Below are 26,419 nucleotides of genomic sequence, written 5' to 3'. Positions count from 1 at the left end.
GGGAGTACCTAAGCGCAGTCAGCAATTGTGATTCTCATGTCTTCTCAGGAAGGACATGTCTTTAAAGGGCAATTTTCATACTTTTGGAATCTTTCCCTGTTCAATTTTCAGAAGTTTTGACGGTTTTAAAGAAGGTATTTGTTTCTTTCTTTTCCTGTTTTTTTTTTTTTTTTTTTTTTTTTTGCATTTATTTTGTGTCCTGATGCTCAGTTTGTCACCTGTAGTTCATTTCCGTGTATGGTTTGTTGTGCTACTAGAACAGGACTGCTGTGGTGTTGCTGCAGAAGGCTCAGGCTGAGTTATCAGAAATAACAGCACTGGGAATGCAGCTGTTACCCTGCTCTGTCAGCACCTCCATGCTCACTTAACATTTAAGCTCTTTGCTCACTGTTCTGCTAAAGCCCTGTAGAAGATAGATTGTGAGTGCCCTTTGATGTGAATTACTGATCCTGTTTCTTCTGCCTAGTTCTGGTGCAGCTTATAGTGGAGCTGAAGTCGGAGCAGTACTTACGCTGTGTTTTGGATGAAAGCCAAAAAGAGGTCAGTGAAGATGAGTTCCCTGCCCTTCGTTTCAATCCTTCAGAGGATGAAGATATAGAGGAATGAGAGGCTCTGCAAAATTGCAGCTACAGCTCTAGCAGGATGTCCTAGTGCCAGCTCCCCTGCTGTGATTTTGCCAGTATTGGTGTCTGCTCTGGAGCTTTCTTGCTGTTCCCGGGAAGCCTCGCAGCTGCATGGCTTCATGATGCTCTCATAAAGCTGTGGACTTTCTCAGATTCTTCTTTCCCTCCCTTACCATGTCAGTGATAAAAGGAGCTTTCCCAACCTGCAGCTGATCAGTGGGCTCTTGCTGTATTCATTCCTGTATTTGTGATGGTCCCACAGGGTATTAAAGCCTAAGAAAATAGCAAAGGTGGGAAGTTCAGCTGGTTCATCTCCTCACATAAGAGCTGGAGATGAGGGGGAGGAAGAGGAGCAAAAAGTAACAGGCTTCTTGGGTGAATTAAGAAACCACTGCTGCATTCTGGAGACTTAGTAGGTGTATCCAGGGTTTTCCTGTGATTTATCCTAAATGGTGAAGGGGTTCCAACTTAGAAAAAGATCCTGTTCTGGAGCATTACGCATCGCAGAGAGCTTGCTGCTTTGTGTACATTTCCGCTTTTGGACTGTGTCCTTATCAGTGAAACATTTTCTTCCTCTGTCTTGTCTACAGCTGTGCAAAGCAACCACCATGAGAGGCAGCCTGCCCACATTCACTCTCCTGGGCAAGCTGGCAGATGCCATTCCTGTTTTAGCTGATTTACTGGTGGTAGACCACAGTGAGTAATCTGTCATGCCCCACTGAAGTTTTCATACAGGTAGTATTCACAGCCCTAATACACATACACAAGTGTGCACCCCTGCCCCCGCAGGATGCCTTTATGAAGGTCGCACAAGAACCCTACCCCAGAAGGTGGAGTGGCTTTTGGGCCTCCTGGGTTGCAGATCAATACTTTAGTAGCAGACTTGTCATTGTACTCTTTGCCAGTCTGGCAAAACCAGCCTCTGTGAACTGAGATTTGTAGGTCTGCCTTGCAGGCAATACACATTTGGTTTTTCTTTCCTTGGTTCAGCCCCCAGGGGTATGCTGAACATACTTAGCTGCTGGCGGAAGTAACTGGGGTGATGGGCCTTCATCTGATGAACAGTGAGCTCCTCCAGTCATTTGTTTCTATACCTCTGCTCAGAGACTTCTAAAAGCATTCCTTGTGTCTGTAAATGTTTAACTGGATTAGAGGGAGAGGTGGAGGTGAAGTAGTTACTTACTTAATTGTGGCATTCATTAATCTTCATGCACAGGTCTGTCCAGTGGCCTTTTGCAGGCTTTTGAGGGAAATGGATGCTTTAGAAATTTCAGTTCATTGGTGTGAATGCTTGCCATTGCTCTTCCTCACGCTAGGTAATTTAGTGGATCACCTGCTGATGGGCTTGACATATCCAAATGAAGGTGTAAAGGCTGCTGTCTGCTACTTGTATGGCAAGCTGTACTCCTCTCCTGTTGGCACAGAACGACTCTCAGCACACTTCACAGAAAGGCTATGTGGTCTCTTCTTGAATACTTTGGGACATGCACAGACAAAGGAGCTACAGGTTAATTGTTTGGGTAAGGCATTTCTGAGAGAAGCTGTAAGCTGCAAGGGAATGCTTAGAAGAGAGGAGAAAGCCTTGAGTAGTTTAGAGGCCATAATGTGGGTTGTTTCCTAGAGGAACATTAAACAAACTCCTAGGTGATTAGGTTGTTTTGCAGCAGGGGAGTGTTGTCTGAAACAGCTGATCCTTTCTACTACTGTATAGCAATCTCATGACCCGGCCTGGCTGCCGAGCTTCCCCAGCCCTCTGTTGTCGCTAGAGCTCCACATTTGCCTAGCGCCGAATTCTTCAGCGTTTGCGCTGCAGCTTGACCCATCTCAATGTGATGTTATCATCCCAGGAACAGACCATCCGTCAAAGTCTCCGTATGCAAACACTAGGCACAGACTGGTGGGTTCTGTAGAGCAGTGGAATGGAGTCTAACAAATATTATCTTCTGATGTGGGGCATTGGGTTATTATTTGGGTTAGAAAGCTAATGTGGAAATAATGCTTTCTTGCATTTATGCTTCCAACTGCACTTATAAACTGTGCTGAAGAGCGCAGTTCCAGCCCTCCTGGCATTGCTTGTTTGCAAACCATCCAGGGAATTCCTCTTTCATGTAGGAGGTAAGCAGGAATTGGATTGCTCCTCAGATCATCTACTCAGCTACTGGAAATGGATGATGGTTTCTTTAGAAGTTGAATTCCACAGCTCAGGCTATACCCCTTGTGAGCTTGTACTGAAATATACTCTGATGATGTGCAGTACCTGTAGCAATGCTCTATACTTCTATACTGATTTTTTGTATGGATATCCTTTAACTAAACACAACTGTTTCAGTGAGAGCCTGTGAAAGTAGAAAGGGTAGATGAACACAGGTTCTCTAGGAAGTATTCTGTGGAAAATCTGTGGTTATTGTTGCGTCACTGAGTGTAGCTTGGAGAAAAATGCAGGTCAAGAGCTCTATCAAGAAACAGTTTAGGGGGAGGGTACTGAAGCAGAGAAGATAGTGCAGCTTGGTTGTTCCTGAGATCATTTACCATTATACCTGCACATCTCCAAGAAGGAACAGGGAGGAGATCAGACCCAGCAAAAAGAATCAGCAACACGGGGTTGCAAGACCTGTGGCTCATGGAAGCATCCGGAGGTGCAGTCAGCAGAAGCTCCCTAAACATGAGATGAGGGGCTTTTCAAGGAGTGCAGGATAGGGAAGGAGCTGGCAGTAAGTCTTAGGCTGTAAGTACTCCTGTGTTAATGTGCTCTTTCATGTGCCCAATGTGATGCTTGCTCCTGCTCCCTCTTTTGCAGGTTTGCTTAAGGAGCTGCTGAAATCTGACCATTTTGTATCCATTCTTATGAATAATGCAAAGACAGAGGAGGAATCTGAGAACCCTGACTTTTTAGAAGGCGAAAACCCACTGCCACTTGTTCTCAAAAAGGTGATGGCTGAAGTAGTCTTACAGCATGCAACCTATGACTTTCTAATAGGGTATCTCTTGTTCTGAGGTGAATTGTTGGTAGAATTAAAGAATTTGCTGGACTGTAATGAATCTTTATTTCAGGCACATAACCATGCTGTTGCCAACATTGACCAGCAAAAGAGGCTGCAGTGGAAAATGGAGGCACCCCCATAGATCATCCCACTGTTCATTCCTGCATTGTGGAGGGGGAAAATTTTCCTTGTGGCCCCCGCTGGTTTTACTCACTGACACGAGGTCTGAGACAGCACTTGTAGTGCCAGCATAACTAAGCATGGGGCAGAGCTATCCTTACTCACAGTCTTCTCTATTGTGATTTTCATTGTGCATTTTTGAGTGTATTTGGCCCAGTGTTTTATTTTGTCTTGGCAAATTCCATCAGTGAAATACATGTCAAAAGAGAGATCTTCATTTCTTTTTTAAATTTTAAAATTTAGAGGGAATTGTTTGCTATTCTGTCTGCACTGATCACTTCCTCCCTCCTTTTGGCTTTTGTTTCCCAACAGCTTTTGTTGACCAGAGACGAGATGTTACAGGCAGCAAGTTCTCACTGTATGGCAGCAGTGCTGGTTCACTCTCCCAGCAGATATGCTCCTGCCTTTATCCATGCCGATGTCCCAGGTGAAGAAGTGCAGCAACACCTATTGTTTGTCTCCCAGTATCAAAGCCTATCCTGCTTGTTTGTGTTAGGAATCACTCTGGCTCTGTGAAGTCCATTGATGGCATAATCTGTGCAGTGACTGTTTTGTACCAGTAAAAATAGCTAATGTGATTTTAGGAAGAAAAGTGAAGAATAAATTTTCAATTGAAAGTATAGAAGCAGCTGTCAACAGGCAGAATGGAGATGCCACAGCAAGAATTTGGACAGGTCCTTGAGGCCAAGCCCCTGCTTGAATGATATTAGGGAATGTTTTATCAGCCATAACCAGTTGTAAGATGTCAGTGGTGCAGGTGACTTACAGTCCACTTGTCATATAGAGAGCAGAGTGCCCTTTACCACATTACATTGCTAGCTGCCTCCTGCAGCATCTGGGTTTTCCTTTCAAACCTTTAGTCCCAGGTCTCTCCTGTCTCAGGAGAGACTGCATTTTGTTTAGATTCCAGCCTGTGCAATATAGCTGCAAAGCCTTAACAGGCTGGTATCGCATCTTATCCTGCTAAATATTGTGAGTTTGCACAGAATTTGGTCTAGGATTTAGCTTTGAAATCCAACTGTAGGTGATGGTTCATTATTTCACTCTGCTCTCAGAAGACAGAAATGCTTTCATTTTGTAAATCCCTTAGGAGATGTAAAACTTCAAGAAAAAATATCACCGCATCTGTGGTAAAGCTGGCTTTGTCGTTATTCATTTGTGCCAAAGGCTAGAGCCACAATTCAGCTCCTGCCTACAAAGTTTGTGCTGGGAAGATGTCTGTCTGCAGGACTCTGCTCTCTAGTCACTTCGTTTCGAAAACTAGCATAACTCCAAGTATCCTCTGCATTCTCTATTCCTGCCATTTCATATTATAACCATTCTCCCAGTGGCTGTTGCTATGCTTCCTGGGTTCCTCCTTCTTTCTCTATTCTTTCTCTACACAGGATCACCTGTGCCACGCTGCGAGCAGACTAACCCTTACCTCTTCCTTATTTGTGTGTGTTTGCAGAATTCCTGTTTGAGTGTCTCTCATGCACCAATGAAATTCTCATCTGGTCAGTATATTGCTGCTTGCTCCTCCTAACTGAAGAGCGCCTTTTCTTCTCGAAGTGTCACACAGTCTATGGTGAGTCATGCCTGTCTGACAGAGTGACTGCAGTATTACTGTGGGCCCTTGCTGTGCCTCTAGCTGAATTTCAGTGTTTTAGGAACAATCACCATTTCCAGTCAGGATGGGTAAAGAACTCAAAATGAGTACCCACCAGATACATTTGTAATATTTTCATAGCTTGAATTTACAGTGTCTCTGACCTAATGAGTTCCTAATGAGCATATGTCCATTATAATAGCCAGGCATCATGACTGACACTACCTCAGGACTTACTAAGTGTTTCTGTAGACATGCCAAGGGTGGATTTAGGAAAAGAAGCCAAATTCCTTCCTTTCTTCTGGACTTTCCTCCAGCAGTGGAGGTTGAGGCCTATTATGAGGGAGCCGAGTTAACACAGTGTTCTGGGCAGTTGGTGTTTCTGTCAGTGACTCAGAAGAATGGTTGTTGAAATTTTCCTTCCTTTTAAAAATTCATTTTGGTCCCATTCCGGATTTTCAGGTGTGTGTTAAAAGCCTTCTTTGTGCCTTCTTTTGAACATCTGCAGGCGTTGAATCTCTGGTGAGGAGTCTCCGAGATGTCCTGCAGCTGAACAACGTAGAGTTGCACAAGCAGGGTCTCCTGCTCTTCACTGAAATACTGAAACGGTAGGGGGCTGCCCCTTATCTGGGTTGCACAGGCAGAATTTGTGCCCCAAGAATGGAAACCGTTGGGCTTTTACTGTTTAGTTTTTTTCTCCAACACCAAATATCTATGCCCCAGAGCCTTTTGTGTTTGAAAGATGTCGCGGAACAAGCACATCTCCCTTATCCTTGTGAGGAAGGTCCTGATGGTTGTTTCTGAATCTCCCAGCGTGTCCTCTTTGTGTATACAGCCAGCAGTGTATCTGCTTCTTCCTGCTTCCTTGTCTATTTGAGAGGTGAATTCTACTCTCAGCAGTAGATAGGACAGAAGAAGACTAGGATGGTCCAGGTGTATGTGAGCAGGCCAGCTCCTGCTAAGTGCATCTCTGTGACAAAATGGAGCATGCAGATTCCATGGCTTTTGGTCCTGTGTCTTCATCTGAGCTAAATTCAAACAGGAAAAACAAATTCCAGGCTGAAATATTAATGTTTTCTGTCACTTTTTTTTTCTCTTTTTCTACTAAAGAATAACAAAACTTGGCTTGTTTTTCTTCTATGCTTCCTGTTCCTGCCTCTATGATTTTGTTCCTGTCTTGTCATGCTGTTGTCACAGGCTTCTTTTTGCTGCTTAGTTCCCCCAAGAGAACCCTTGAGCTGAATTTTGGAAATGTCATCGTCAATTCTGTAGCAAAGGCAGGGAAAGAAGGGAAAAGAAAAGCAGCCATGTTGGAACAGTATGATGATGCCAGTGTGGGATCTGTCAAAAAGAGAAACCAGAATGTGGGAAACACTAATTACAGCGTTAATGCTTGTAAAGCGAAGAGAACACTCTGCCCAATTACTCTTATTTTCTAGTGCACACATTCCAGTTCACTGTGGTTTACCTTAGAAATGCAGTTTTATTTAAAACTATCTCATGGTGGGGGAAGGGGTCTCCTCCTGGGATCTCTTCTCCTTGTTTCCATTGTAGCTGGATTCTCTTGTTTTGTGACTCCTCTGCACTCTGGCATTATCTAGGCAAGACTGACTGTCTCCATTTGCACTGTTAGAAGTGTCAGGAATGGTGGGTAGCTCTGCCTGCAATGCTCCTTGCTTTTCTCAGCACCACTGGAGTGGCAGGCACAGTTTGGGGCCCAAAGACAAGAAGGTGCACAAAGCTGCAGGAGTGCTGTCCTTCGTGCTTTTTCCTCAGGCTCCAAAGACATCAAAATGCACCATATTGCAAGTGGGTTTATGCCTTTTGAATGAGTCAGCAATACTCCTCCATCCCTTCCTCCCTGCATGAGTCAGTGAAGACTCTTCTGAGGTGTTTTACTTCAGAAGGTCAGTGATTAAAGGAAGAAAATGCAGAGGATTAATAGAATTAAAGTATCAGTAGAAACAACGTGAGGTTCAGCATACCCCTTATCATGGCTTGGGCCAGAGGCTGGTCCTGGTTCCTGAGCTCCACAAGGCCCTCTCCCTGCCTTGCCCACCTCACAGCCTTTTCTCACAGCAGAATGTGAGGCAACTGCCAAGCTGGATTTGAGTGACTAAAAGGAGGGCTTCGGCCTCTGCTCACTTTTTACCCTGCAGCTGGGCTACTAATTTAATTTCTGCTAAAGTTCATTTTTCGCTCTCAATTGTGCATGGGAGCGTATGTTTCTGGCTTACTTGTCAGGCATGTCTGTGAAACCTGAATAACAGGGAATGCTTTTGGCTCCAAGTCTGGCTTCTGTCATGCAGCGCTTCTCCTTCTCTGGTTTCACTTGTCAGTCTCTTTGGTGAGGCCCTCTGGCAAGCTGTTAGTGCTCCTTTCCCACATGCAGCTGCCTGTTTCCCTCCTCCTTCCCAAATGTACCTGACTTGCCAGGAGCCATCTGACCCCTGTCTGCCATTTATGCAGCCCTACCCAATAACAGATTTAATGACTCCTCATACCCTGGTGCTCTGATGTGGAAAGCTCAAAGGTGTCGTGCCATAAGGTGATCAGACAACGAAAGTGCTCACTATCAATAAAAAATGTCAAAACAGTTGGGTTATGTTTATTTTCCTGATTACTTTTCAGGTTCATGAAAGTCCCTGTCCTGGCAACATCTGGCATTAGAAATGTCACAGGACTGTGAGAGAAGCTATTCTCATGGCCTTGTCCTTGTTCTAGGATGGTGCTGTTTACATGTTTACTGAGAAATGTGAATTTCCAGATGAATCCTCAAATGCTAGAGCAGATGGGCTCAGCATAAAGTCCTAGGCAGAGAGATCACTATGTTTTGCAGAGCCTGTTTTTCATGTGCTTTGCATATCAGTATTTGCTGGCACAGTCACACAGTTATCCAAGCTGTGGGGTTTTTTCACCACAAAAGGGCTCCAGACATGCTCAGGTTTTAGACTGCATTCCTTGAGAGTAGCTGGCTCCAAATACTGAAAAGCATGGAACTGCATGGCTCAGCTTTCCATCTGGTGAAATAAGGAGAGGGTGCTACAGTTACTTTATTCTGACAATATTCTGTTTGCTGTTTCCTCTTTTCAGGCAACCAGTGGAAATCAAATTATTCACAAACCGAGGTGTATGTAAAGAAGCCATTGATGTTCTGATGGAGACAGTCAACTGCCCAGTGCTAGAAGTGGCAGTGGAGGCTGTGAAAGCTGTGGCAGCCTTTCTGAGGTAGGCAGGAAGGTGTTTACAGGCTTTTTTTCAGAAAGGTCTGTTGATACCATGTTGATCTCTGTGACTCCTCTGTGGCTGTGTGGGTGAGTGTGCTCTGCAGCGGGAATTCTGGCTGAGACAGGTGTAGGTACAACATAGCTACCCACCTAAGAGGGCTGCCTTTGCAGCGTAGCTGTGGTAGGCAGCAAGCAGCTGCAGCAAGGACCTAGGGTCCCAGGCAGGCTTGTAGTACATAGGTCACTGTGGCTTTGTCACTCTGTGCCCTGTCTGGATAGATAGTGACCAGCATGAGACTGTGTACAGTGACAAAGCTCCTGACTGCAGTGAGGCAGACATTGAATACGATGAGGGTGTATTTGGGCTCACATTTGTATGAAGGCACTGTTTGGAGAGCATGGCCTTAGTATGCTGTGTTGGAGAGAGGTGGCAATGGCATATTGCTGTTGAAAGAGCAGTTATTCCTGCTGGTCTTGCCTTACTGCATGGACTGCCCCTAGCAGGACTGTGCATGCTCTCTTTCTCTCCACCTGTGCAGGAAGGACCATCTGAGCTCCCCTCCAGTCCCATATGAAGAGCTGCAGAAGCTGCTGGAGGCAGTGCTGAAGCGATGTGCCGACCTTTCCCCACCACAGAGTAACAAGAGACATGCAGTAAGTTAGGAGTGATTTTTGCCCCTTGGTAGGACCAAGCAGGGCAGGAATGACTCTCTTAGCAACAGCATGTGGCTGTTGTGTATACATTTCATACCTTTCACCTGTGACTGTTGGGGTCTCTGGTGTTTCTTTTTGATCCTCATGCCTTGAGATGGCAGCAACCTTTGTCTCTGAGGTAGCTGAGGATGGATGCTGGTGAATGCTCTTTCTCCATCAGTGAAGATACCTGGGGCACCACTTGAGTGCGCTGCTCCCTTCAGGTGTCCCGTACTCCAAAGTCATTTGAACCTGCCCTTCTCCAGGGCCGCACCTTGTAGGTTGTCTTATTCCTTTTTTTTTTTTTGCACAAACCGTGCCTTGCTGTACCTTCAGATCAAGAGGGTCAGCTTGCATGCACTGAGATGCATCTGCAAGTGAATTATTAGTCACTATTTGAACTGCAAATCCTTTCCTGTCCCTGGAACATGCAGTTAGTGACGTGCTGCTGGGAGCTGTGCACCCCTGAGAAGAGCCCCCATTTCAGATGGCTGAATGAAAAGACAAGGGCTGGGCCCCATTGCTGTGGGCTTAGAAGCATGTGGGTTTAAATCACAAACATATATGTAGTGGCAAGAACATCTTGCTGGAGTATGAGAGACCCAAATGCCTGCTGCACTGTCTCCAGATCTGCGACCCAAGTTGTGTGACACGTGATTTCTGTCTTCTCTGCCTGGAGATAACAGAGTTGCTTTCTGCTCAATGGGTAGACATTTGTCAGTCTGTTTGCACACACAGAGCTTGGTGTCCTGTTCAGAATAAGGGGCCTTATAGGAAGGAAAATAGGCAAAGGGTAGGACAGCCAGGCAGTCTGTAATGGGAGGAAAGGAGAAATGATCGCACCTCTGATAATGTGTCTTGGGACACAGGATTTTTGAACTGCCAGCCATGCAATTGGCTTGATGTAACTAGATTGCTGTGCCTTCTGGCCGAACTTGGTGGGATGCTGTGTGGGAACAACAGCTGGCACATGGATGGTAGCTTACAGATGTAAGCCTAAGGAGGCGGGTGGGAAACTTCCAAGATTTAAGTGCTGAGCAGGAAGAGTAATTGTTCAGCCTTGTCCAAAGAGTAATTGGAGGAAAATGGATTTTAAAAAATACTATGTTTTCCCTGAAAGGTTTGAAGCCTCATTAGCTGAACTGTTTAAAACTCAGACTAGACCAAAACATGGCAATAGAGACTGTACTATTCAAGGGACAAGGCAATGCAGAACTAGTAGCTCTCTAACTCTGCCTTCCCTTGGGAAAGCACAGTAGCCCTCTAACTCTGCCCTCCCTAGGAAAGCACAATAGCAAAGAGACATCTATGTGAAGGAAGTGAATGAAGTGAAAAATGTTTTTCTTCCTGCTGCTGGTATTGGAGAAGAAAGCTATTTTGTTTCACAATGAACACAAGATCTTGAAGACTTCTCTCCTTTAACAGGGTGACCTCCTGTTCTCTGTGTCTCAGAGTCACCCAGGAAACAGAAATCTTAGCAGAATTCCTCAGAGACAGGGACAGTTCTTGCTCAACACCCTGGAAAGTTTCAGAAATGCTTGTAGGTGAGGACTAGCAGAGGGGGGTGTGTGTGTGTGTTTGTGGGTGTGAGTCCTGACTAATCATGACTGAGTTTCTCTACCCACTCCAATCACTGAAATATCAAAGGTGAGTTCAGTGTGTGGCACTTGTCAGTGAAGCTCCAGAGTGAAACATGTGAAACACTGATGGTAGTGAAAACTTTGTGGTACCTGCAGGTGCCTCCCAAGAAACTTGACTGAGACCTATCGGTTTATTTCATCTCTTTGGCCTTTGAAGAACTGCTTGAAAATAAGATTAAAAAGAAACTGGAGGGTATCATTATTGAAATCCGGTAATGATGTAAGAACTGATGGAAGGTATATGTGAAGCCATATTCCATTTTCTGTGCCCTGAGCTATGCAGTCTCACTGCTGGAGAGGATTAACCATTTAAAAAATATGTATCTGGTCCAGCTGCTGGCCTTATATTTGCTTATATAAGTGTCCTGTTACTGCATGTGGGTTTATAGGCACCAGCTTTTCCTGTTTTGCTGGATGGGAGTCATCCCTTAGGTGGCCAGGAGAAGATGGAAGATAGGTTTGCATATGAAACCAGATCTGCCGCTAGGGAAGTTTGTCCAGCTTAGTTATTTTGCCTTGCATCACTTGCATTTGGCTTGGCTGGGATAATACAGCCAGAAGCCAGTGTCCGTGTTTGCACTGACCCAGTGTCTTGGCATGGTGTTAGGGGGCACTGGGCTTCTGTCATGGTTTCTAGAATGGTTTGCTGGCTGGTTTAGCTGAATGGTGTGCAGGCTGGTTTTTATGAGGTTTGCTGTATTGTGCTCTAGCCACTCTGGCCTGGCTGAGTACATTCAGTCTTGCCACACTGAGGCCTCCCACTGAAGATACTTCCTTCAGAGAAGCTAAGTTTTCCTTTCCCAGCTTGTGGTACAGTTGTACAACATTGCTAACTTTTAATAGCTTCACTCAGGAAGTAACTGTGTTACTGCCAGATGAGTTTCCAACCCATTTTGTGTTCCTGGGGCCCCTAATGGTGAAAGCTGTGAAGGAAATGTAGTATCTCCCAGCTTCCTTTACAGAGTGGGCAGAGTTCCTCTCTCCTCTGGTGTCTTCTGTGTGTTTGTAGGTTAGCAGTGGAGTTCCAGAACGACCCGATGGCCCAGGAGAATGCTTTCACTGCCCCCAGCTCCGAGAGCAGGGACACTCTAAGCAACTTCTCTGAGTTCCTGTTGAGGATTTGTGACAATCTCTGCGTCCCCATGGTCATGGTAGGGTTTCTTTTGAACCTGGTCTATTCCTTGGGTACCTGGATAGATGCTATCGAGCATGGAGAGATGGTGGGAAAAGTCATTTTGGGAAGAGAGTATGTAGGATAAACCAAGTACAGCTGTGGCATTTGCCACCTCTCCAGAGACAAGTGTAGCATTATAGTGTTCATGCAAAATGGGAGTGTATAGTGTCTGAGGGTGGAGAAATTCATAAAGCTTCCATATAAATTGCAATGTCTTTCTTCAGACTGCGCAATCCCCACAGCGTACCTGACATGTTACCTAATCCGTGGCAGCTCTGGCTGTTGCAGAAAATTAAGAATGCAGGAATTGTTGTTTTCAGAAGGTATTGGTGAGCCTGTCCAGCCTACACAGCAAGGACAATACTAGGCCATGTGGCTCAGTAAGGCCATACAGTTTAAAAAGCAGCAGTGGAGAGTCACTTGTGCTTTATTGTTCCATGCCAACCTGTCACTAAGATGCTTAGAGCAGGATTATCCAAATGGTTGGACTCTGATGCAGTCCCATATGTTGAGTAAATTTTCCTTGTTTTCCTTTTTTCCCCACAGTTTCAGATATATGAATTCTTGCAGTTGCTGGGGGCTTGGAGATATTTTGTTGCACTCTCTTGGTAGGCACCTGTACTGGCATGCTGTTCTCAGCCTTGAAAGCAGAGTGCAGTGCATGTCCAGTTTGGCAAAGGTGCAGTCAGTGTGCTGCTTCTTGCTCGTTGGACTTAGGTAAAAATTACGGACTGTGGTAAAATTTCCCTGTGGCCTTCTGTAAGAGTGAGTTGAGTTGTTCTGTTCTAAACCATTTAGGGCTAGACCATGCAGAGAACTTAAATGCCTGTATTTGCTGCTACTCAGCAAAATGCTGAAGCGCAGGTGTTAAGTGGTATTGAAGCCAGCTGTACTTAAGCATATGTCCTATGTTGTATGCCTTGCTGTAGAATTAGCCATTGACCTGTAATAGTAGTTATGTCTAGGATAACGTGGACAGTAAGGTCAGTTCTTATGTCAGGGTGTAACTGGTTGCCCGCTGGAATCAGGAAGGAGTTTCTTGTTTGGTGTAATGTCTTGCAGAGTTAGCAGCATCACTCATAAATGTGGGTGGGGGAGCATTAGTTGCTTTCAAAATGCTCTGTAAGCCTGTGTACTTGCTGTGAGGCATTTTGATAGAAGGGCTGTTAGTGCCATTTTTCTGGATTTGAAAATCTAATATTCTGGGATAGCGGGAAGCAGGAAGAAAGCTGCTGTTTTCTGTATGTGTTGCATATCCCCCATCTGATCTTTTCTTCATTCTTTCCACAGAGCTACCTGGAAAGGGCTGTCAGCCCGTCGGTGATGGAGGCTTTCATATCAACCCTTAATACCTTGTTTACAGTGATGCCGAACATGAGGGATAAGTTCTCCAAAAAGCTGGGTATGGGGGTATAGGATCATGTGCTCTGTGCTGCTTTGCTTAACAGATAGAACTTGCTGCTACTGCATATTTTGAAGCAGTGAGCTTAACGAGACTTTCAGTGGAGGATTACATTACGTGTTTATGTGGGTAAAAACAGAGTGTGCAGTCATGTTCAGTAGGATGAAAAGTTATTGGGTCTGGGAATGGTGATAGGACAGATTTTATTTTAGATAAGTAAATTGTGTCAGCTTTACCCCTTCCTCTGGAATATTCAGAACTGCCTGTTTCTGTAGACAGGGATTATGCTGGAATTATCAGTTGGCTTTTATTATATAGAAATCTTTTGACTTTTTGTCTTCCTTACTCTTTTCAGATCAGAGGCTGATGTGTAGAATTCCTCTTTTCTAAATATGTAGAGCTGGCAAATCTTTCCTTTTCCTCCTCAGAAGGCAAATGAATCTCAGATACTGTCCTCCAAATCAAGATCAGAGTAGTTTGCCTTGGGAATGTCAGGGAGAGCAAGCCTGACAAGTGCATCCTTACTGGGAAGGGCTGCCATGTTCAACAGTTTTGTTTGCAGATGTGTGGGGATGATTATGGGACCTGCATACTCTTCTCCCTCATCAGACACACTTGGTGCTCTTTAGACATTTCTGTCTTGCTTTCTCTCCAGCATCCTCCTCCTTCATACGACTGACGTTGGAGCTGAAGGCCAGATTTTGCTCTATGCAAAGGTATTGTGATGTGCATATTGAAAATGAGTCAGAAATTTCCAGATGGAAAAGCAGATCACACCTATCTCATGCACCTGAATTAGGCAAGAGTGGAGCCTAAAAGACTCAAGAGTCATATCTTATTGCAAAAGTAAACAGTAACTGACAATGGGGAAGCTGTGAGAAAGGGCAAAAGCAGTTAGGTAGGGGGAAGGTGGATGTATGCAACTTCGTGAGAATTCTGTGCACCATTGTAAGCCGTGCAGGTATGGATACAGCAGCCTGACTTTGGAGTAGTGAAATCAGTGGGTGCTTTGGAAAGAACTGCAGTAGCATCAGTTCCATTTGAGCTCTGACTTCCTAGGCATGTTCCCCTTGGTGTGATAATGTATAATAAATAGGAGGGATAAGGAAGACTTTAACAGGATATATTGCAAATGACCATCTGTAGCAGAGGTTATGATTTCTCGGTTGAAGAGCACTTGGGGAGACTCTGTGGGTCTGCAGAGATGTTTTACATCCTCTTCCCTGTGACTGTAACTCATTAAAAGAGTAGACAAAAAATACAGCACCCCTAGCCCAAGTCACCATTGTGGGAGCTAGAGTGGGGATGTTTGTGCCTGTGAATGGTGTGTGTGGGGAGTGATCTAGGCCTGTGAATACAGTGGCACGTGGTGCTAAGGATGTTACGTGACAGTACAAAGATGTTTGGTTATGTCCTATTCCACAAGGAAATCATTAGAGTGAGAGAAATGCCTGCAAATACAGCTGTTCTCATAGCTTTTAGGTAATTTTTTGTCATGGCTAATTGTTCATCCCTGGAAACACCACTGCCCCAAAATCTCCTTACTGGAGTTTGTCAATGGTATGAGATATTGGGAACCCCCCCTCCTACACCTCTCTTCTTCTGTGATGTTAGGGGTCCTGCCCTTGCAGGGCTTGCTGTGAATACAGGGTGTGATGATTGTGAGAGTATCCTGCTGTATTGGCATTGTCCCAAGGTATCCATGCATGTTCGCTGTCATCACTGCTACTGTGTCTGCCACATCTGTCTTGTTGTGACAGAGCAGGTATTTGTATGTGATCATTCAGTAAACTGAAGTTTGATAGATGCTGTGTGATATTAGAAGTGTGAAGAGGTTTCTAGCCTTCTCCCTTGTATGTTTCTGGTGTCCTCCACAGTAATCCTGTCTTGAATCAAGCATGTTCCAGCTTCCTCTACAACTTGTGCCTGAGCCTCTACTCCGCTGTGGAGAAGGAGAGAAATTCTTCTCAAGAGGGCAAGTCTGGGGAAGGAGACAACTTGCTTCATTTAGGTTGATGTCCTGCCAGCCTCTATTTTGGCAGTAGGGGGAAAAAAAAAGAAAAGGAGGAGGGTAGGGGGAGACACACATAATCTCTATTTTGAGATTTTTTTCAGCTTTTTCTTAGACTGGTCTGCTGAGGAGATGACACTCAGAGAATGCCTCTTGAAGAGTATGAAACCCTAACTGAATGAATGCGGTTCATTTATCTGCAGGCTTGCTTACCCAGTGACATTCATTAGCACAACCATGCATGGTTTAATTAAAACAATATTACTTGCCAAGGAGTCACCCTTATCTGGGAATTAAGGTCATTTTTTCCTCTGGTTTACTTTATAAAGCTTTCCTGTCTATACTGTAACTTTCCATTGTAGGTAAGTCCAAATAAATGAGATGAAAGTTTCCACATCATAAAAGGCACCATTCCCCGTGGCACTGGTCGAATGCCATACTGGCAGCATCAGCAGAGAGCTGGGGACCTCAAAGCAAAAGTCTCTTTTCATCCTCATGGCCAGCTCTGTTAGATCAGGTCTCAGGCCTCTATTCGTGCCAGATCATAGAGGTGCATTTGTTATTTCATGTCCTGTGTGCAGACCGTGGGGGTAGTCAGTGGGCTTTGATATTTCTCAGATCAGGAGCTTCCCTAATTTAATACGCTTGAGTTTAGGGCAGGCAGTTCCCCCCATACCTCTCCACCTTAGCATAGACATTCCTCATCCCTGCCTGTCCTGCTCACACTGGTTGCATTTCCAGAGCAAGAGATGTCTGAGCTCCTGCAGAAGGTCCTGCCTCAATTAAACTACACAGTTCCTGAAAGTCTTCTCCTCCTGACTGAAAATCCTGAACCTTTCCCTTTGGATCAGTCTCTTTGCAGCCACCAGCACTGCTTCATACTGCTCTTATACTTTGCCTACACCCTTGGGGACAGGTGAGCCAAGAATATACAAGGCAAGTGCTTATGGGTTATTTTGGCCATCCTGAACCAATTTTCAGTGGATGAGGCTTGTCCCATTTTCCTGTTTCTTCTCCAATCTCCTTGCCTGCAGGTTTGTCCCAGAGGCAGAATTATTTTTAGCCATAAAAAATTTCCTCCTAGCGGCACAGGACCGTGGAGACTGTCCCCCTCCATACATACTTAGAGCTGTGTTTTACCTCCTTGCTGTCTGTCAGGACAAAGGCAAAGACCTGGACTTGGTAAAAGATTTCATTCCTACATCTTGGACCTTTTCTGTGGAGTTTAACTAAGGTTCCTCCCCGCCCCCATCAACCCTCTTGCAGAACGTATTTTGATGTATATGATGAGTGATGAATGAGTGGAAAGTGTGCAGTGCATCTACGCCCTGGAAAGTTAACTGTGAAAAGCCACTAGGGGATATAGATTTGATTGAATAAACTTGAGTATGTGTGGGAAGTGTAAATGCATTGGATAGGCTGTGAATTCACATACAGAATATTATAAATTTCATAGCTTCAGTCTCCTGAACACATCCCCAGCCTCGGCAGCCTGCTTTCTAGTGTTGCCATATGGCTTTTTGCTGCTCCACAGCTTTGAGCACTGTATAAAGCTTACAAGTTTCTTAGCCTTTGTGATGCAAATGGGCCTCACAAAATGATGTTTAACTGATCCATTTGATTGTCTACTCAGAAGGCAGTGGGACTTTTTCTCACGGTAGACTCTAATCACCAGCTTTTGGATATTCACTATCTAGTTGTTATTTTGTTCTTTCTCTCCCTTTCCTTCCCACATACTTATCAGAGGTCACTGTGTGCCATAAAGAGGATCCTGGATAATCTCCCAGATCTGGGCTTGGTCTACGTTCACTGTCCTCTTCTGCTGAATTTTTTCCTGCGCTACCCTGAACTTATGGGCAGATTTGGACACCAGGTCCTCCAACTCTGGTTTTCCTGGGAAGACTGCAATCAAACTGAGACTGAAGAAGCTGGTTTTGGCATGTCTGATCAACTGAAGAGTGCCAACCCTTTACTTCCCATTCTGAAGAGCAATTCAAGCATTTTACTTATTTTACTGGTATGTGACTCTCACAAGGACAGTCTGTTATTTCTGGCCCTGATTTAGGGGAGCACTTAGGGTTTTTTGGTTCTTAAAGCACTTAGTGCTTTTCTGAGTTCAAGGAATTGTGTGTATACACAGACTTCCACCTCCCAGGCAAGCTTGATACGGAAAAGGGGATTGTGTGTGTGTGTGTTTGTGCATGTGTGTTAGCTCTTCTGCTGCCATCCATTCACTGTGATAGAATGGGGTCTTTGGAAAGCTGGCTAGGAAGGGATCTGAAGAGTGCTGTGATATATTCCATGAAAAAAATTCATGGGCTCTATCCTTTCGCTATCCAGATATACAGCTGGGTACTCTAGATCCTTCTGTGGCAGTCTTTCAAGAAACCGTTTTGCTATTTTGGGAGCAGTGGTGTACTATCAATAGATGAGAAGGATACAAGAAACAAAGAACTTTCAAAAAGCAGCATGCAGAGAGCAGGACCTGAGGGTACAGCTTTTTGTTTGCTTGGGGTTTTTACTTTGTGTTGAACTGGAGAGTCTTGTCTGAGATTTTTGTAGTACTCTGAATTTTCAGGATTGCAAATAGCACATTGTACTGCTCTTAAAAGATTAAAAAAAAAAGAAAAGTTGAGACAACTAATCAGTGCAGGGGAGAAAGGGGCCTTGCAGGAGCTGGAGTTGTGTTTTTGCCACTAGCTGGTGAAATGAACTCTGTTTACCTATGTAATCATAACAGACTTCAGGTCCTGACGGCTGCTCAGAGGGCTTCTCTCACTTCCACCTCTCCTACCTAATCTGTCACCCCTCCTCATCAATGGCCGCTTGTCCCATGACCGTTTAGCCAGTCATAGCAAATACTTGTTAACATTTCCACACAAAAACATGAGATTTGCCGGTAAGGGCAAAAGTTAAGAGCTGTGATGTTTCTTTTCCAGCCTGTTATTGAAACTAAAGATACATATCATTGAGAATAAAAACCCATGCCAGTAAACAGAGAAGAAGCAGGGTTTGGTTCTCAGTGAGCACCCATGAGGCATTACAGACTGGCATATATTTGTTCTGATCTAAGAGGCCGTGAAATAATTTTAAATATCCGAGGATACTGCAATGACTGACAGGATGAAATGTTGCTTAGGACACTTCTTTCATAGGTTTGGGTGCTATTGCAGAATAGGTAACAACATTCAGGCATTTGATACTGCTTCCTGACTATTAGTAAAAGCAATCAATACATAGACAAATCAGTGCAGATTAGAAGAAGTGTCCCATGAGACTTGTGTACCCTTTGGCAATAGTTTTGGAACCTATCACTCCACAAGCTAAAGTCGACATATATATCACAGGTCTATAAATCGGCAAAAGAGAAATGATGGCTCCCTCTCTGAATGGTACAGCATTCCTGCTTTCCCCTTTTCTGTCTTGCCACGTGCTCTTGCAGAAATAAATTAATTTACCTCTGTTCCAGTCTTTAAAGTGAACTGTAATAAATCACAGGCTTTGACAATTCACCTCTCAGCTGGGGAAGAGCATAATCAATCTGAATTTAGATGGGCTAATAAAACAGTGCAATATCCTAGAATAAATATACTGTCAGATATAAACAAAACTTATGAGGTGAATAATCCCAGCCCGAAAAAGCAATAGTAAAATGAAAGGTCTCTGCATGGTATAGTGAAAAAAAAAATGAATATCCTTCCAAGGATGATTTATTTGCTTATCTGCTTTTAATAAATGTCTGGATTAGATAGAGCAGATGGTTAGTGGCTTCATTTGAGACCTTGAGCTCCTGAGCAAGAAGGAAAATGTTAATACAGGGATGCATTCACCAGAACCAGGAGGGCTTTGACCCTTGGTTCGCACCATCCTATGCTGTGTGTGTTCATCTGGTGATAAATGTGGTAGCAGTCACACACTGGCCCACCTGTCTCCTCCATGGTCCAGATCTGAGCTGCCCTCCTAGGGAATAGAGATGGGTTGACTGATGTTAGATTAAATTCCTGAATGTCACTAGAAGAGAGAAGCTGAGGAGTGAAATTGAGAATAAAGACAGGTACTTGATGCTGTGTTGGGTCCATAAAACTTGGCTTTCAGAGTAGATTGTGTCCTTTTCTTTCAAAGGGAGAACTGAGATCACAGTTTTCCATAGCAAGCAATTATGGAAAAAACCTTCCCCTGCAGAAGTTGTTGTCTTAACCCCAGGAAGCTACAGGTGTTTTCTGTTGTGATGTATAAGATTAATGCTCCTCATACTTATTTTATCCTCCCTAGCTTAACGGGATGTTCTCATTCAAAGGGCTAGCTCATCCTGTGTGCTGAGTTCGGCTACAGTCTGGTGTAAGTTGTGACAGAAAGTCATGCAGGATGCAAAGGAGGACTTAGCTGATCAGTACTAAATGCATCTCTTTTGTTTCTCTGAATGTCCCCTGGCCCTTGTGCTGTGAGGGAAGGTAAACAGGAGTGCTTGGGTTACCTTCACTGGGTCATTCCTTATTCTGTACCATATGGTGTCTCCCCATCCTGAATGCTCCCAGTATTTTTAGCCTCTCTTCATATGGAGGTCTCTGCATTCTGCAGAGGAGGAACACCCAGCTTTTTCACCTGGGCTGGGTTAGGCCCACAGTCTTAGTGCCTCGCAGTTGGTCCTTGTATATGCAGTATGTCTGGCATGTCCTGGAGTGCTGGATTTGGCAAAGAAGGTGCCAGAGAGCAGTCCACTGCCACTGGAGCTGATTGTGCAGCCAGCTCCCTGCCACTTATTCCTGAAGGTCTCAGCTGTCAGCGGGAATTAGCCCTCAGAGCTGGAGGAACTTTTCTAGCACTGGCAGCCTTTTCTTACCTTAACCGTTTTCCCTGGGTGTGAGGTCTCACAGCCCTTTCCTCTCCCCCATCCAGTCTGGATGCATGACTATCATGCGATAAGGGAACGTAGCCAAAAAAGGCTCTAGGCTGGGTGGGCTGTCCTGGCAGGCTATAGGCTTGGCAGCATTGCTCATAGCAGTTTTCTTTACTGTTTCCCTCTTTCTGTTGTACCATTTGTGATGCAGTAGTCAGGAGTACTGGGGCAGGGAAGGATGGTGGTGCTGACTTATGTAATATGATAGTGTCAACATTTTCTACCTGATCCTTATGGAACTGTACATATGCTTTTACACTTATACATGGTGAATTTAATGTTAAACACCTTAACATCAAAAGTGTGCCTGAATTAATGCTACTGGCTGTGGGATTTAGCTCACAGACTCCACACAGTGATGAAGCAGGCTTGTAGGCTGAATGCTGTGTACACAACTCTTCCATTTTCAGTGACTGATTGCTTGCTTGTCTGGTTTATGTTTTATGCGGTTTAGCTGTTACGTTGCTACTGCAGATATGAGGCCGCCAGCCCAAGACTTCTCAAAATGAGTAACTATGGATTGACTCACAAGCTTGATTTTAAGTAAGCACCTTAATATGTGGCCTGATTTTTTAAAAACAAGAGGGAGAGCAGAAGTGCCAGAGGATCTACATTCTTGCAAACCAGGCCCTGACTTTAGGAACTCATTTTCTAAAACATTGACCTTAAATTTATGTTGCCCCCAGCTTTGTGTGCTGGATGGGACGTAAAGGGCCAAATGCATGCTTTAAATGGGATATTACCCAGAGGTACCTATCAGAAGACAACCTGCCTGCCTTATGCAATATTCCATTTAATCAGGACATACTTAATCTGAACAGTGCTTTATTAGGATGTTTCCCAAGGCACCAGATTAGCATAATGGTATTAAATAGCAGTGACTTCTGCCTGCTCAGGACAGAAAGGTAATGTGTGCTTTTTCCATCCCAGGACTTGGTCTGCTCCAGCTCTGTGGATGTGGCTCAGAAGGTGTTGGTTACTCTAAGATCCTTCTTGGAAAGAAATGAGGATGTCCTTGTCTGTGACCTGCTCCGGAGTCAGTTCCTACAGATTCTGCAGCAGCTGCTGGTAGAGAGTAGCTCTGCTTCCTTACAAGGTGACTTCCCTCTACGTCTTGAGTCTTGCTGTGGGATCAACTAACAGGGGTTGGTGGCTGAAGGGATTCAGTCTGGGATAAAGTGTTTCTGAACTGTTGATGTAGCTTCAGTACTTATCTGCATGAGGAAATTTACTGGCAGAACTGTACTGATTTATTTTCCTTTTCTAGAGGCTCCTGTTCTGAAGTGGGGGAGTCTTTTTCTGGTTTAGGTTGTTGTGTTTTCAAAGTGTGAGTGTTAAGCCAAGGCAGGGTGCTCTTATGCTGCCATAAATGTTCACTTGGAGAGCTGTGTGGGTAAATCTCCCTGCTTAAACAAGTGGTCAGCTGGTGATGGAAAGGCATTCTCCTTTTTGCCCCTTCTCTGTGTAAAACAAATTGGCATGCCTGAGTACAGTTCCCAGGGCACAGGGGCTAGGAGGAGAGATTATCTGAATCATGCACGATATTGATCCACCAAAAGGAATTGTGATATTACCAGCTTTCATAAATTGATTAAATCTTTGAAAGATTTGGCTGGGTTTTGACTGGGGGAAATCTCTCTGTTTTCCTTGCTGGCCCTGATTTTGAAGCTGGGACTGTTGTCCCATTGTGAAAAGCCCTGTGCAAAGCAGCACATAAGCCTGAATTGAAGGAGGAAGCAATATTGTGATTGTTTGGCTTCCCTAGGATATGGGACCCAGCACAGCCTTTGCTTTTTCCTCCGGGAGGGGGCACTGACACTTATTACAGCCCTGCTCTGCTTGGAGGTCTTTGCTGGGCAGCAGTAGTGATGGGAGCACAATCTCTTTGCCGGCCCCTTGGTGTCCTCATTAGAGGGGGAGGGACAGTGGTTTTTGCCTTATCTCCAGCAAGGTCTGATAGGCTGGAAAAGAAGGGAGTTCAAAACAGGAGCCTGGCAGAGCGTGAGGCTACAAGATTATGAATAAAGTGGGCAATGTTGGCATCTGCTAGATCTGATCTTGTTTGGTATTGCGCACATTTAGAGTCGTGGCGTCCCTCTGTCACTAATCTAGGGATGCCAGGGACTCGGGGAGGCAGATTGTCCTTGTTCCTGCTGAGGTAGTCAGACCCATTTCTTCAGGACACTGGGCTAGAGGGGCTTCTGCAAGATTAGGCACCTTCTGCTGCCTCTAATATCCTCAGCTTCTATTCATACTGCATCTTGAATTCATTAGCTGAGTTATTGGCAGCCTCATCCAGAAAGTTAAGCACCAGATGTACCCTCAAGACAGGACTTCCTTGTCTCACAGCACACAGGCAGCTCTCTGTGACAGTCAAGACGGATAAGCCCAGGGGTCTGCATCCCTGTTTAAACAGTAGCCTGCCCTTAGACAACAAGAAGACCCAACAGTGGGACTCCATCAAGAACCCATTAAGACACCTGTAAAACTTTCCCTCTCAAAACTGAAACCTCCTGAGCCTTTGTGAAGAGTTTTTCTGGAGGTCATAGATGCTTGCAATAGGTATGGCTCTATACATACAGACTCTTCACCTGCATGCAGCTCTGCAGAGAAATGAATGTACTAGGGAGACAGTGTGGTTGCCCTGGGGAGTGTGTGGTCTGAAAGGCTCCATTTTCCTTGTGCACAGACCTGCTGTGCTGGAGCTCTCACCTCTCATGTCTCTGCTCTGCTCTGTGGGGAAGGAGGATCCATGTTTCCCAGCCTCACAAGTTGCAGGAGAACAAATGCTGTGCAATTGAGTGCTCTGAGGTGCCGGGCTGCTGTCAAGGCGAAGGCTGCCAGTGATGGCAAGTAGAAGGCAAATGAGCAATCTGGAAAGGGCTGGTGATTATTCGCTTATTAGCGGTGTGAATTTAAATGTGTGGTAAACATGTCCCTTACATGGTTCACTAAGAGCATAAATGATGAGCGTAGCCTCCCTTTTTTTTGCTCTTTGCTAGTTGTCCCTAGAACAGAGTTGGCAGGATCCAATGTGTAACTCAAGGCCAACACAGAGGCAGGAAGGGGGCCTAACCTAGAGGGGACTGTAGAGAGGAGAATGAGGTTGGGAAGATAAGCATGGGTGTGTATGGAAAGGGGGAATATTTGCTCCCATCAGCCTACCCTCATGTCCAAGCCTGAAAATTCACAATTCTTGTCACAATTTGAGGTAGAGCAGGTTAGAATTTGCTGAAAAGTTGTCTATTCCCTTCTTAGCTAACGGGAACCTGCCTCTTTTGCTGAACCTCCTTTTCCTGGTGCAGCTGCGGAGCAGAGATGTGAGGGAGCTGGACAGCACAGACTTTAGGCTGCTTCACCAGGGTGAGTCTGCACCTCCATCTTCTCTCAGGGCGCTTTGGTCTGTATTCATTAGTTGTTCCATATGATGATTAGGGGCTGACTCTTCACCCTTTCGGAGAATGAGTACCTTGTATTACATTTATGGTTGCTTTAGGACACTTTCATAGCCAAAGTGGTGCAGAGACCCCTTGTCACCAGTTCAGGCAAGGAAACCCAGGTTCTCTACCTCTTGCTTTAAAATACATTTGTTGTCTGAAACCTCACAAGGTGGTCAGAGTTTTCTCATGGCCATGACACAGTTTCCAAGCCTGTGACTGTCACTGACTTGGCACACGATGGTATTGCTGATGTGCTTACTTAGGCATCCTTCCTGAGGTAACTCTTCTCTGATGAGGCCTGCGTGAAATGAGCTCATAGATGGGAGGGGTGTGGGGAAGGCATGTTGATGTGGTTTTTGAGAATTGCTTACTCAGACTTTCAGCTCTTCAAACAATCTCCTACAACAGTTCTGCTGAGCCCTACAGACCTGGATTTCCATCCCAAACTTTCTTGCTAAACTCTGTTCCTAAATGTTTAGTGCTTACAACAAGCATGGTGAATTTATTACTGATATGAGAAGAATATGTGCAAGTGGAGGAGCACAGTTCTCCATGCCATTCCCCAGACTGGCCATCTATGACTTGAGATAGGCATGTGTGTGTCTATGGCTGATGCAGTATTAGAGTCAGACTTTGCCTATGGAAACAGGTAGCTAATCTCATAGTCCATATCTCTTGGAGTTATTACTGCCCAGTGTGACACATTCCCTTTAATAAATCCTTTTCTGCTTTGTTTCTTGCTGTTATCATGCTCTAGTGCAGTGTGTCTGGTGTAAGGTAGACACTCTGGGGCAGAGTCCTGTTGCTTTGTCTGGGCCATGCTCTGTTTAGTTTCACTTCAGGTTGTGTTACCTGTGCCTGAATTCTGCCCCCCCCCCCCCCCCAACTGACCTCTTTCTTGCGCTGAGGTGCTCTGTTATGTCAGTGTTTTTGTTACACACATTCTTTCGCTTCCAGTCAGTAACCTCTGTGGGAAATGTATGCCGAAGGACACTGACCTCCTGCAGCCATCCTTGAATTTCTTGTACTGGAGCCTTCATCAAACAACACCTAGCAGTCAACAGAGAGGTGAGGCAGGACTGTGTTGATTGCTGAGCTAATTCAGTGAGGCTGTAGCTTAGCCGTCACAGATTGTGTTCTAACCCTCTCAGCAGGTAAGGTAGATTTTCCCCCTTCATATGCAGCGTTACAGTTAACAAAGAACATTTTGTATTTAGGATGAATTTTTTAGGTTGTGTTTGCTTTGTTTTGTTTTTGCTGCTTTCTGATGATTCAGGTTTTGGCTGCTGAGAGACAGAACCACTGTATTTTTCTTGTTCATAAAACACAGCAGTTGGGCTTTGGTGCCTTGTTGAAATGTCCTTGTATTGCCATGGTTCAAAAAAATTAATAAGAGAGGCAGCTCTAACCAACCTTCCAGCTGTGTTAGCTGAACACTGGTCATTTTATTAGCTGTCCTAGCTGTCGCTCATGCTGTGGGAGATGAATACCAGCATAGCTGGACAGCCTTATTCTGATGAGCTGTGGCCATTGGGGCTGCCTCACTGCAGCAGGGGTGTGCTCTGCACTTCCTGTCTACTTGTCAAGCTGGCTTAACCCGTGCCATCCCATCAGCCTCTCCAATTCTGTTTCTCCTATGCAGCTGTGGCTGTGCTGCTCTCCAACGTGTCCTTGCTAGAGCTCCTGCAGAAGGTTTTGCAGTGCACCTGGTTGTGGTCCTCTCCCTCTGAACACGCTTGCCTGTCATCTGAAGATGCCTTGCTCTGCTCTGGGTGGCTGTTGGCTGCTTCTCTCTTAATTTATCAGCATCGTTACAATGCTGAGGTGAGAATCACTCTTGCAATTGGATCCAGGGAATGGCTAAATCTTAAAAAAAAAAAAAAAAAAAAAAAAGGCTTTCATTGAGCTGGAATCTGCTCACCTTGATAACTTTTTCATTATTGTCTACAAGTTATTCCTTGCTGCACTTCTCCAGCTAGGCTGGAGGCTAGCATGCTTCTGAAGGCTGCAACATGAATCAACGGAGAGTTACAGAGGGGTCAGAAGTCCTGGGAAAGAAAAGCATACCTAGCCCTCTTGATCCAAATTACTTTCCTCTTCAGGACAGAACAAAATACTTTTTGAGATGTTTCTGAAGGGAAGGCTGGCAGTGGGAGGCACAGCTCCCATGTTTTAAAATGCTTTGTTGGTACTAAAATGATCAGCAGTGGAACAGTCACAATCCAAATCTGTTATTGGCAAATAAGCGCTCAATATTAACAGAGCTGAATGTGGGCAGCTGTCATTGTATTTGATGCTTTGCAGTCCAACAAGAGAACTGAGCTGGAGTTGTCAGCTGCTATTGGAATTACAAGTGAGAGGGAATGGAGCACTTTCTAATGCCAACACAAGGGGATGACATATTCCCTTCAAAGTATCTACCCTTGCCTTTCTCTCCTCTCCTAAAATGAAGTTAAACAACATGGCTTGAATTCTGAGCTCTGTTCCTGCAGTTGTATCTGGTTGAGTATGTTCCTTGTGAGTCAGTGCATCTGTTCACGGATGATAAAATCATCAGGCCTGT

At 44.9% G+C, this 26,419-nt stretch overlaps 1 protein-coding gene across 1 annotated transcript in view; it reads left to right on the top strand.

Moving 5' to 3' along the window:
- The window catches only part of MEI1 (meiotic double-stranded break formation protein 1), a 44,024-nt gene that overhangs the window by 3,448 nt on the left and 14,157 nt on the right, over positions 1–26,419 (top strand). Inside the window, 23 exon segments of the mRNA XM_064511794.1 lie at positions 467–540; positions 1,214–1,319; positions 1,940–2,143; positions 3,421–3,551; positions 4,097–4,211; positions 5,235–5,351; positions 5,881–5,980; positions 7,059–7,145; positions 7,147–7,199; positions 8,465–8,600; positions 9,139–9,253; positions 10,718–10,836; positions 11,942–12,083; positions 13,397–13,508; positions 14,164–14,224; positions 15,386–15,483; positions 16,261–16,435; positions 16,554–16,701; positions 17,264–17,536; positions 21,347–21,512; positions 23,675–23,779; positions 24,814–24,924; positions 25,499–25,680. Of these exon segments, the coding sequence (XP_064367864.1) occupies positions 467–540; positions 1,214–1,319; positions 1,940–2,143; positions 3,421–3,551; positions 4,097–4,211; positions 5,235–5,351; positions 5,881–5,980; positions 7,059–7,145; positions 7,147–7,199; positions 8,465–8,600; positions 9,139–9,253; positions 10,718–10,836; positions 11,942–12,083; positions 13,397–13,508; positions 14,164–14,224; positions 15,386–15,483; positions 16,261–16,435; positions 16,554–16,701; positions 17,264–17,536; positions 21,347–21,512; positions 23,675–23,779; positions 24,814–24,924; positions 25,499–25,680 (2,930 nt within the window).

This window comes from Dromaius novaehollandiae, chromosome 1, assembly GCF_036370855.1.
Source record: "Dromaius novaehollandiae isolate bDroNov1 chromosome 1, bDroNov1.hap1, whole genome shotgun sequence".
NCBI lineage: Eukaryota > Metazoa > Chordata > Aves > Casuariiformes > Dromaiidae > Dromaius > Dromaius novaehollandiae.
Note: the sequence above shows the minus strand (reverse complement) of the source record. Positions and strands in the feature narration are given on the sequence as shown.